The sequence below is a fragment of the Strongylocentrotus purpuratus genome, unplaced genomic scaffold (genome assembly GCF_000002235.5).
Source record: "Strongylocentrotus purpuratus isolate Spur 01 unplaced genomic scaffold, Spur_5.0 spur5_scaffold_19, whole genome shotgun sequence".
Taxonomy (NCBI): domain Eukaryota; kingdom Metazoa; phylum Echinodermata; class Echinoidea; order Camarodonta; family Strongylocentrotidae; genus Strongylocentrotus; species Strongylocentrotus purpuratus.
The window spans coordinates 10098339-10111566 of record NW_022145604.1 but is presented as its reverse complement, the minus strand read 5'-3'; the positions used below and the strand labels follow the sequence as shown (position 1 = coordinate 10111566).

Sequence of the window (13228 nt, the reverse complement as noted above, 5' to 3'; positions counted from 1 at the left end):
ACTGACAGAGGGATTACTATTTAACTCGGGACATCTTGCAGAGCCAATGAGCTGAGTAGATTTTAGGGTCATGAGGTCAAAGATCAAAGGGTCATATATGTATATGAGAAATTGCTTGTAATCACGATATTCTGAGAACCTGTTAATGGATTACAATTGAACTTGAATTTGACAAATTTCTTCTGTTTTGGTTTGTAAAATTGCTCTATGACGGAGGCATCATTTCGACTGCGCGCAGTTGAAGTTCCATCTAGTTGTGTATGGTAGCAGTGTCCATCTTTCTGAAAATGAAATTGTTGACTGCATTTTAAATCAAATTATGATTATTTCATTTAAACCTCTGCATCAATATTTGTCTATAATATGAGGATAATAATAACACTGTCTCTTTGTTTATTTCGTATTTACTGTGCTGGTTTATCCTATAACCACAAGAATAACATCTAAAATGTATCACTGGAAAGATTTCACTAGTCTCACTTTGAAATATTGGGAGAGTTAAATTTACTTTACAAACTATGTTTAATAATAATGATAATAGCGCTTAGAGACTTAGATGGAAAATGCTTCATAAGCACCATTTTATAATCATTATTATTATCATTTAAAAGTCATGAACCAAACTAATATTCAGATGATGCTTGCTACAAATCATATTGGTCATGGAGAGCTGTTTTCAGACAATATGATCAGCACTTGCATTTAAAGAAATGGGGCTTTGTTAAACTACCCCCTCTTTTGTTGAAAGTATGTGAAGTGATGGTACTCAAAGTTAGCATCTGTGGATTATGGCATTAGCAAGCACACCCTTGTTTGTATTCTTGTTTGATGAGGATTGTATTACACAATTCAAGCTTCATGTTTTTATGGTTTTTGTGAGTGTAAATTGTGGGATTTATATGGATGATGGTGAAAATGATGATGATGATGATGGTAGTGATGATGATGGTGGTAGTGGTGGTGGTGATGATGGTGGTAGTGGTGGTGGTGGTGGTGATGATGGTGATGCTGTTGGTTAGGAGGATGATGGTGATGATGATGATGATGATGATGATGATGATGGTGGTGGTGGTGGTGATGGTGATGCTGTTGGTTAGGAGGATGATGGTGATGATGATGATGATGATGATGATGATGGTGGTGGTGGTGGTGATGATGGTGATGCTGTTGGTTAGGAGGATGATGGTGATGATGATGATGGTGATGATGATGATGATGATGATGATGATGATGATGATGATGATGATGATGGGGATGATGATGATGGTGGTGGTGGTGGTGATGGTGGTGGTGGTGGTTATGATGATGATGGTGATGGTTGTGATGGTGATGGTAATAATGTTGGAGAGGAGTAGGAGAAAAACAAAGGAGGGGGTAGTAGTGCTCTTGATGGCAGTGCCATTGATTTGGAGAGTTCGGCCAACTTGGTTCGCTGGGTCACAACATGGCGTATATTCTTTTGTTTTGTGCTTGCCCAACAAAGCAGTAGTCGCCATATTGTGACCAACTCGAACCGGGTTAGCCAAACTCTGTATATAGATGGCTCTGCTTGATGGGAGATTCAGTCGTATCAGATGAATGTATAATTCATCTGTTGAGAGCCAGTAAGGAGTTCACTCACGCATCTACTTTAAAAATAGGGTTATATAACGCCGTCATGGCTGCCAACAGACAAATTGAATCAAAGCAATTTAAGGTAAGAATAATACAAACCATGAAATTGAAATTCCATCATGTGGTGCCATTTTGCCTTGTTATACAATTGAAAAAAATCTTGCATGAACTTTGAATGTTGTTGACGTGGCAAAGAGCAGTTGTTTGTGGATAGAGAGGGAGACGGGGGGGGGGGGGGGGGGGGGGGGGGGGGATGATGTCAGAAAACACAGGGTTTTATTATAGATTGACTATGTGATTGATGGGGTAATGTGTCGTGGGCTCTCTGAGCTAACAACAGTCAGTGGTTTGATTGATCTGTTGTCATGGTTAATGTATGGGAGAGAGAGAGAGAGAGAGAGAGAGAGAGAGAGAGAGAGAGAGAGAGAGAGAGAGAGAAGAGGGAGAGAGAGAGAGAGAAAGAGAGAGAGAGAGAGGGGGGGGGGGAGGGGGATGAAAAAAGGGTTTGTTGATGACAAAGCAAGAGGAGTTGATGATGTATATAGAAGATAGGAGGATAGAGGTGGGATGAAGATATAGATATATATATATATATAGAGAGAGAGAGAGAGAGAGAGAGAGAGAGAGAGAGAGAGAGAGAGAGAGAGAGAGAGAGAGAGAGGGGAGTGAGGAAGAGAGAGAGAGAGAAAGAGATAGAAAGAGAGAGAGGGGGGGGGGGGGGGGACAGAAAGGGAAGGGGGAGGAGAAAGCAAGGAAGAGAGAGAAAAGTACCGACAAGAAACAAGGTCTCCCTGACTTGAAATGATCGACAGTTCACTTCTTTCCCTTGCCATTAAAATGACACAAATTATTGAAAAGTTGCGCTTGCAATTATCCAATAACAATTTATATCTTCGATATGAACAGCAGCATGACCCAGAAAGGAAACATTACCGCACATCAGTATGTGCATACAGGTATGATGAAATTCTCTCGCTTCCCGCATGAATGCAAATGCATGGGAATGTGGGTTTTGAGGTCTAGTTGCGATGATGATTAAAGCAGTTAATTCTGATTCTATTTTTACATTTTCTCCCGGAATCTGGAGCATGAAAGTGAAAAATAAAAATGTGCATTTTTCCGAGGTAATCATGGAATTCTATTAGGCCCTGGAGGTTTTTGAATGATTCTTTTTTTTACATGATTTTGGAATGGCAAGGTGGAAAATTGTAAATTACCATATGAACCCTGATGATTTTTTAAAGGTACTGTTGATTTATCATAAGCTGACATTATGTTAGAAACAAGTAGAGAGTCTTTCCACTCTTGAAAAACTCAATATTTGACTCATTCAACTCTTCTGTAAATTTAATGGCACAAAGGAATACTCCCTAAAGATCAAAATAACCAGAATTCATGTTGGAATTATACAAAAATGTGGTATTGGGTAATCATCCATTTTGTGCCAGAAGGGAATTTCTTAAATACGGATGCAACGCCTTACTGGTTCTGAGCGGATGTCAATAAGACCACAAGTAAAAATGGGAAATTGTCTTTTTTTGTAATTGATTTTGAACACACCAAGGCAGACTTCATGAAGATTTTCGCCTTTTTACAATACCTTTGCCAAATCTGTACACTCTGCAGAAAAAAAGAGACATTTGAAAAGGTTAAACACCGTGTAAGGACATTGTTTGCGGTGTTGTTCCTACATGCATTTCCAGGCAAAGGAGGTATGGGGTAAGATGTTGTTAGGAGAATGTGGTATTGAGTATATGCCAGGAAGGCCAGCAATCAATATTTGCATGGCGGAACTTAGCGGAAGTGTTTGGCAATCTAATTTAGGGAAGGACGAAAAGGGAAAGCCAAGATGCCTGTGTGCACTTCTATAGCCTCGGTTTGGTGATTGCGGTAGCACCGGGGTTGGTTGGTTGGTTCTCGCAGCCAAGGATGTATTTTTTTATGAGATGTTTGGTGTTTAATGTGCTACCAGTATTATAAATTTTCATCAAAATGGTTGTTCAAGTCATAGCAACATCATTTTCATAACATAAAAACAAAACAAAAACAAAATCAGGAACAAAACACAACCAACCAAATGCGAAATGAAAATGTTGTTTGACAATTATAGAAAAGTGCATATGTGGTTTACAATATTGCCTATATCTGTTTTGGTTATACACCCACTTTCTAACGAAGTCAAGTGAGACCTTGTCATGATTATGATGCTAAGAAATAGCCAATAGTACCGGACACTTTCAGCAAAGAAAAGAAAAAAAACACGTCCAATACCTTAAAATTGGATTTGAATTATGAATATCATAAATATATTTATTTATTTCATTGAGTGGTATCTCTGATGACATAACTGAAGTTTTTTTGGGGGGTCACGATCAAAGATTAATGTTGTATTATTGTGAAGGTCCATATTCTCTTGGGATTTGAGATTTGATTTGAGATATGAAAATTGCTTGGAGCGAAGCTTTCATTAAGTGTTTGCTGTATGGCATTTGGTAGCCATTTGGTGTAAGATATTAATTTGCAATAAATGTATTTTTTTAGAGGGAAATGCTGAGAGCAGTTTCTATAGAACATGTAGTTTAGTGAGCTATAAAATTGATTACTGAACTGCTATCTGTTTGGGTTTGATTGGTGTTTGTCTATCTAATTCTCAATCTCTTAAGGGCTAGCTAGTTAGATAGATAATTTGGTGAATGATCTTTCTAAGAAAATGTATATATTAATATTCTTTGTAAAGAGTAACTTACGATCTATCATTTCATACTTTACTTGAGACCTATTTTTCCTCCATATTTTCAACAAAATTTCATGTCTTCCAATTATGATCTTCACAGTATTTTAATCAAACATTCATCTTTTCCCCTTGGGCCATCTCATTATTGATATGTGGTTCACCTTTGATATGGCGACTAGATATTGATGCTCTACAAAATCCCTATCTATCTTTCTATCTATCTTTCTGTTTCTCCATCTATCTACTCTTCCCCTCCAAATTCTTCCTCGATATCCCCCCTCCCTCCTTTCCTCCCACTTGTTCCCCCATCCATTTCCTCACTGTCACATCAAGGCCCATCATAAACGAAATCCCCCACTAAATCCTCACAGACAGCCGTCCCCCTGATCAATACTTCTCACCGCCACGTTGACCAGCTGTGCGTCCTACCAAAATACCTACCCCTCTGCAAATTTATCGATCGCTTTACCCAATTACTGATTTCTTTCCCCCTCCCCATTCTATTCATCACTCCCCCTCTCTTCATCCTGTTTGATAAACGACACCTGTTGCCTCAGCAAATCTGCTTTATCGATGCAACTCGCAATTGGCAACAGCTTGCTGTACACTCTTGCTCTTTTGTCTTTTGTTGAAATTTCATGACTGAAAATAAAGCAAAGACCGTATTAGTAAAATATTTGATAGTAAATCTGCTTTGCTTAGACAAGCAAATTACGACAGTCGCCTTTGAGCATTATGGGTAGGCCTGTATGGTCACTACGTAAAGCTCTATAGAATTTGTAGCGGTATTAGAGTAAGTAGAATAACTTACTGTTTTCAACTTAATGTGATATCTTTCACACAAAAATATAATACTTGTACCAATGCTAGCAATCTGAAATACTGTCTGTTTAGGGCACAGATTGCCTTAACTGTTAATAGAAGCTTTTTAAATGGAGTTAACAACCTTCTAGCACTCAACAGATTATATTTAGTCCAATTAGATTTTTTTAAATTATATAATATATATAGGATTTGATATGATGTAATATGTCAAATCACTAATTATCTTGTCTTTTTTTTCAGGATTAGTAAGGATGATGCTGATGGAAAAAAAAGATTATCCTTTTATAGAATTTATATAATTCAATGTTATAATATCTAAAATATACTAACTCTCTTTAATTTTGTTTTCAGCATAACTGAGGAGGATGCCGATGAAATTGTAGCATTACTGGTCAGTCTGCTGGAACTGCCTCCTTCTATCTTCTCTGATATTAAGTAAGTAGGCTTATTTTATTACTTATTCCATTTTTTATTAATTAGTGTATTCTTTCGATTTGATTATGTATTCTACTTTTCACTGTGGGAGAAACATCATATTTGGCTCAATTTTCTTTAAGTTGTGGAAAGTTCAAGTGTATCAATCACATAAAAAAAAATCATTTGTGTATAGACAGTGTCGCAAGAATGTATAAAATCAGCTTTAAAAAAACATGAGTATGAAGAAAATAGATAATGACATGAAATTATTTGCAACATTATGTTCATTACATGATTTGCAATTTAATTATGAAATCAAGAAAAGAACTAGAACCAGAAAATTGCACATAAGTCATATTTGGCGCTGTGTAACTTTTCGTGAGAGAGTGCAAGTGGTTTAGTGGATAATTCTCCAGACTGTGGGCCACAAGAAATGGGGTTCAAATCTCGCCATTGTACTAATGTCCTCAGGCAAGACATTAGTATACATTTGCCACACTCGACCCAGGTGTAGTAAGTGGGTATCTGGTAGGATTCATTCCTTGAATGTATTGAGCGCTAAGGTTGCCGGAGCTAAATTGTTGATAATAATCCTTTGGAAGCGCATAGAGATGTTTTATGATAATGTGCTATACACTATACAAGAACAGCATATTATAGTATAACTATTATTATTATGTAAACAGAAACAGATGGGGCATCTGAAGGAGGAAGAATAGTTTTTTTGTCAAACTTTTTAAAAAATAAATAGGGTTTACATGTATTTTTTTCCATGTATGAATAATAACAGCAGAGACATGCACTCTTGTGAGCTCCAAAGGACATCTGAACATAATTGCAAAAACATTCAAAAAATCAACCTTAGGCAATTTCAATTGTATTGTGCTTTACCTGTTGAAGCATCTTGACATAGTGACCTATTACCCGAAGAAACAAATTTATTAGCAATAAAATAAGGGAAGCGATACTTTGCTCAAGTCTGGAAATTCATTGTAGTCTTATCCCATGAATAAATATTGCCCATAAAAAAAAGTTGAAGGAGTGTTGAAGAATTTAGTACTTGTAAGCCCCAAAAGAGCTTTCCCTTGAACAAAAGAGAGCCCTGGTTTAAACTAAAGAAAACTTGCTAAAATGAAGAAAAATATAGTGAAAGTGGTGAGATAGTCCATAAACTCCAAAGAGCACCAATAAATAAAAAAGGTTTTAAAACTTAATATTAGCAAATAAAATGTGTGCACTGATTAATATATGCAGAGATAATTATTTACAGTGTAAGTAGTTGATTGGTGTATTACTTCATCAAAGGGATTAGCTAGATTAAAATGTCCCCCACTGCAACATTTACAAATTAGTTGGAAAGCTTCTTTCCTAATTATATCCTCTTTTCTCGGCAAATACTGGAGCGAGCGGATTAAAGGCTTGTTATAAGTAGGTCATTCAAACTATCCGCACTCGATAACCGCCTGATTAGGCCTTCCATTAATCCACCTACCCTCCCCATCTGACCTGCTACGTACTCCCCTCTCGGCCTAATTTCTTGTGATGTCATCGCGGGTAACCATGGCGACATGCATCGATGGTGTGTCCGAGTCTTCCTGATGCGTATCCCCTCTGTCTTTGCGTCTCTCGATCGTGCAAGTGTGATGGAGGGATGGCATGGAGGGTGCTTTTGTTTCCACCTAAGATGTTTTCAAGAGGGGAGTGGGTAACTGATGTAGGATTCTTGTGATAACCACTGAGCTCTTCAAATACACGTAGATCTGATTAAAGGGATTGAGTATCTTTGTCTCAGATTCTAAACAGAATCCTGGATTTAGCTCAAGCTGCAATCATAATTATAAACCTGTAGGTCAGTCAGGAATCCCATGACGTTAACAAGCCGATCACCTGTCTGATTATCAAGATATTTATGATTGGAATTCAAAATTTTAAAAAACCATTTCCCCAACGGTTTTTATAACACTACAGTCTATTAGGGAAAATGAGTATGGTAAAACCAGTCATTCAAAGATTTTTTACTTTTTTGAGGCATTTCATGATCATTTTGAAGCGTAACTTTTTTAGGGCTTCAACATTACATCATATCACAGACACTGATAACACGTAGGGTCATGCATCTCAGTTTTAACATTGTTAAACGATGCCTTTAACATACATGTACATCTGATTAAGACAGCAATGTCAGAGAATAATGTAGTAGCAGGTTGTTGGTGTGTAGGTCTGTTTGATGTAGTCTCTCTTGCCATCTCCATCTCTTTTACTTTTCTCCCTCCCCTTCTCTCTTGCTCTCTTTCTCTTTCTCTCTAGCTCTCTCTCTCTCTCTCTCTCTTCCTCTCTCCTCTATCTGTCTCTCTTGCTCTCTTCACAATCTCTCATCTAAAGCTTATGGAAGGATGAAATTGAGGATGTTTTGTTCTGTCTATGATTCAAAAGACAGCTGCATATACATAATAAAGATTCTAGCAGATTGTGGGTGTTCAAGGCCTTCATCTCTCTCTACTTCTCTCTTGCTCTTTCTCTCTTGCTCTCTCTTTTTCTCTCTCTCTCTTGCTCTTTCTCTATTGCTCTCTTTTTCTCTCTCTCTTTCTCTTTCTTTCTTTCTCTCTCTTTCTATCTCTTTCCGTCCTTTTTTCTCTCTTTCTCTCTCTTTCTTTCTCTCTCTCTCTCTTTTCTATCTTTCTCTCTATTTCTCTTCCTTTCTCTCTCTCTCTCTCTCTCTCTCTCTCTCTGCATCTCTCCATCTCTCATCCAAAAGATGTTTGATGGGTGGCATTGAGAGTGCTTTTATTCCATCTAAGATGTCTTCAAGAGGGAGGGGACAACTCATGTAGGGTGTTAAAGATTCTGGTAACCATGTATAGATCTCATTAAGAAATACCAATAGCACATAATAATGATACTAGAAGGTTGTTTATGTTTAGGCCTTCTCTTTTTGTATTGTGCCATTTTGATTATTGAATTTTGTTTTGTGGATACGATGAAAGATGTGTTTAAAAATATTTGTTGACATTTAGACATGCAATTAAGCAAAAACTACATGTTGAATTGTCTGCTATATTCAATGATGGATTGCATTAAAATGCCATCGGCAGAAAGCGTTAATAAAGGAGGCCCTTTCTCCTTTCATAGCTGCTATTTTTTGTATAGCTTAGGGGGCCATGCAGTTCTCTCAGCGTCTGTGTGTGTTTTCTGCATTCTTTTTTTTCTTCTCTCATGTTATGTTACCTCCTGGATAAACAAATCTGCAGCCACTGACTATTTTCTGGAGATAAACATCACCCATCCCCCACTATTTGTTATTAGAGATTGGAAGGGTCGTTTAAGACAGTCCCCCAAGGAGAGGCTGGGCAGTATCCACCTAACAATATCACCTGCCTTCATCTTCTTTAATATGATGTGCTCCAAATGATAGATTTATTGATCCCAACTTTGCACGGTCTAACATTACCTGAAGCGGCGTCGCCGTTGTCCGGCGCCCGCCTCACACTTTAAACAAACCGGGCCAGATCGTAGCTCCTCTCGCAAACACCTCCATACCTCGGCGATCTTCCAAATGTCAAATTGTCTCCACGCTGGCAATTCATGCCGACCCCAATCTCCCCCGAATTCAATCAAATGTGACGGAAAGAAAATGAGAAGGTTTGGAATGGGAAGATGAGGATAAATTACGGGTAGCTGCTCATTAGTTTCGCCGGCTGTCTTCACTCTCTCAGAGGCAGTAATTGTTTGCCGTTAATATTTTCTCGGCCAAATATAATCACGGGGAAGGAAGAGCGAGAGGCCCCTTAGGAATCAGGAAAATTGCGGGATAGAGAGAGAGAAAGAGAAAGAGAGAGAAAATATGGTGAGGATACTGTTGCGAGTTTGGCCGGCTTCAAATGGCTCTTTTCAGGCTGGCTTGATAAAAGCATCTTGTGTATTTCAGCATCATTCTCTCTCTCTCACACACATGTTTTGATCCCCTGAGCATCTCGTACTGCTCAACATACACCCCTCCACACAGCATCCCATTTGCTACGTGCTGGGCTCCACGCACCCACGCACCCACTCACCCACTCACACACACACACCGAACCCACGATGATAAAGCCTCCTTTCCACAAGTACATGTGTAGTGTGGTACAAATGGCATCCCACATTGTCCTCTTGTTTTGCTTCGTTTGAATGCATCATCCGGATTTGGAGGTATTGTTTTCTTCATTGTCATCCAAGGTAACTGGATTTCAAACTAATCCCGGTAATCCTCTCGTCGGCCACCATGGGAGGGATAATTATGATGATTAATATAATCGCTGCGGAGAATTCCTGCCTGGATTAGAGCCCTCAGTTGTAGGTAAGAGGTTCGACGCAGGGAAACGGGGTCAGACGTGATGTTCCGGAATTGGCTGTTTTGCTGTCAAAAGTTCTGCAAGCCTCGGGCTGAGCGGAGATGGAGGAAAAGTTTGTAAAAGAAACGTGCTTGATTGCTCCATTTGTGGATGCTACTCTCTTCCATTAAACCAACCAAACATGATCAGCATTGTGAACTGCAGTGCATGTGGAAGACATAGCTTCAGTCTTTGAATTTTACTCTGAAAATAGCATGTTCTCAGCATTTACGGCTTGATTGTGCCCTCCTTTCTTTACATTTGTGTCTCAAAATCAATTAATTTGGATGTTTATCGTGACTTATAATGTTCCTGTGACATTAGTGCATGTTAAAGGGCATGATATAAATTGAATCACATGAACTGTGTGTGTAATTCAATAAGAGGGACAATGCCAGTGTGGTTGCCTCTTCACATTGGATCAGTGGATTACTCCATTTCAACAGTTTTTACTGTAAAAGGAAGCATAAATTGCAGCAAATGTATACATTCTCTTCTGAATTCAATTAATGATTTGCAAAATGCAATATATTAATGTTAATTGATTTCTGTGATTGATTTCTTGCCATAATTGTTAATATTGATTGTTCTGTTTGAAAATTTTGGCGTAATCATTATATTTCTGAGAGTTTTGTGAATATATGCCCCAGTATGCTTCTTTATAATCAGTGAAACAGATACTTGAATTGAAGATAAACTATAAATGTGTGTATATAAAAGAAACTAATATCTTGATTAAATTTCCAGGAATAAGTTGCATTTAAGAAATTATCTTTACAACAAAATAAACTATAAATGATTGTATATGAAAGAAGCCAATATCCTGATTAAATTTCCAGGAATATGAGTTGAATTTTAGAATATATCTTTACAAGAAAAACAATCAAATTTTCTCACCTTATCCAGTTGTCAAAATGTTATCTGTTAACACCCTTCTTCCTCTTAACAGATGATAACTGCTGCCTTTGAGCAGGATATATTTTATACAATATTAACACACCTGTCTTGTCTTTCTCTCTCTCTCTCTCTCTCTCTATTTCTCTGTCTCTTTCTCTAAATTTGTTGCCAATTTACAGAGTGAAGGACAAAGAGATCACCGTCCATGTTAATGATTCTTCACGTCACTTCACGCCCAAAGCCATCGCAATTAAAATAGGTAAGTCAATATTGAAATTCTTATCAAGTCTATTCGATTAATGTATTCAAGTCCCGGGCAATTCAGTACACTATCTTAAAGCCCCTCTAAAGTGTTGGGAGCTCCACATTCGCCAAAAATGTGAAGGTAAAATTCAACTTAAATTGTATCATTATGTGAAAGAGGATGTCATTTAGGACCAATTTCTGCAAAGATTTTGCCCCAAAAATGTGTTTGAAGACAAATTATGATAACAGAATACAAAATTTAGGTTTCCTGTTGTACACAGAAAACCAAAATTTTGTATTCTTTAATCAATGTTCAACTTCAATCACATTTGTTTTGAAAATCCTTGCCGAAATGTGTCTTAAATTACATCCTCTTTCACATTATGATACAATTTAAGTGAAATTTTGACATCAAATTGTTGGTTTCCAACACTTTAGAGGGGCATTAAGGAGTAACTCAGAGTTATGTGTCATGCAGGTGATGCCAGCTTGTAGTTCAAATGAATGCTTTCCCGCGGCTTTGAATACTTGTTGTTTCAGTCCTATGTGAACCTTTTTCATTGTTAGTAGATCATTGCTAATAACTTTGAAGTTTTGTAACTTAAAGTTTAAAACTATGACGGTCCCATGTGTACATTGCTATTGTTTCTTTGAATCTAGTGGATGGTTCAGTGGTAGTGGTACAGCAGTGGTCTCATAGCAGGGAGGTCCTGGGTTCAAAACCAAGTCGATGCCCTCGTGCCCTTTTGTAAGGCATTAATCCTCATTACCAAGTCTCTCAGAGAGAACTTAAATCTGTTGGTCCCCTTGTTGCTTACTTACAAGCATATGCTTTCTTAGCAGTCAGGTAAAACCAAGTCTATGCACTAGTGCCCTTTGGTAAGGCATTATTCCTCATTACCGAGTCCCTATGGAGAGGACTTGAATCCATTGGTCCCCTGGTTGCTTACTTGCAAGCATACCTATGCTTTCTAAGCAGTTATGTAAAACAAATAAACTAAAACAAACAAATCTAGAGTAGATAGGAACTCACTCTAAACTATCAGTAACGGATGGTATCAGGGTACGACGAGATTATTTATTTGAAAATATCTAAGAACTTATCAACATTTTGTCTACTACAGTGAAACCTGTCTAGAAAGACCACCCAAGGGAGACAACAAAAGTGGTCTTTATAGGCAGGTGGTCTTTATGTACAGGTTCCTTTAGTACATGTTTCAATGACAAACTATTTTCAAGGGAAACAAAATATGGGGTCTCTGTAGACAGGTGGTCACTAAAGCAGGTTTGACTGTATTATATAGGAGGTCTTTCTATACAGGTGGTCACTAAAGCAGGGTTGACTGTACTGTACAGGTGGTCTTTCTATACAGGTGGTCACTAAAGCAGGGTTGACTGTATTATATCTTGTTTAATGTATGCCATGAGAATCTGTCATGGCACTTGCTACTTATCTTAGGAAGATGTGAAGCTATTCTGCACTATTGAGAATCAATTAGTTAATCAATCAATCAATCACTTAATTGAATAGATGAATAAATAAATATATGAATAGATGAATAAAATATGAATGAATAAATTAATTTTAAAACAGAAATAATTAAATGAATGAATGAATAGATGAATACGTAAATAGATGAATAAATAAATACATAATTTGTATCTAATAAATTAATGGAGGAGAAAATGAATAACAAACTTACTGACTAAATGAATGAATAAATACATAGATGAATAACATATGAATGAATAAATGAATTAATGAATTGATTAATGAATGGATGGATAGATAAATTAATTAATACATGAGCAAAGAAATAAAATGAATAAATAGTTAAAGCAATCAATCACTCAAAAAATACAAGTAAATGAAAAAATAAATAGATAGATACACAAATACCAGTCCTATATATACATGTATGTATGTATATATGTAATTGACAGTATGCCGTAACGTAGCAATACATATGACAAGTCCTAATCAAGCTATGTGACATTGATTGCATAATTTATGCTATGTGTGTTGATGTCAGAAAAAAGTTCATGTCATTTTATCCGCCTAGCCGATTGGAAAAGGTTTTAGGGCACTGAAAGATAAATAATTAAAGGGTCTGCAACAATTTACAAA

General features: G+C 37.2%; 1 protein-coding gene across 2 annotated transcripts in view; it reads left to right on the top strand.

Moving 5' to 3' along the window:
- Positions 1 to 13228, top strand: part of LOC764556 (glutamic acid-rich protein) — an 89728-nt gene that overhangs the window by 67141 nt on the left and 9359 nt on the right. For both annotated transcript variants that reach the window (XM_030990281.1, XM_030990280.1), the window contains exons 10-11: positions 5525 to 5608; positions 11034 to 11113. In XM_030990281.1, the coding sequence (XP_030846141.1) occupies positions 5525 to 5608; positions 11034 to 11113 (164 nt within the window). The remainder of the gene's footprint in view (positions 1 to 5524; positions 5609 to 11033; positions 11114 to 13228) is intronic.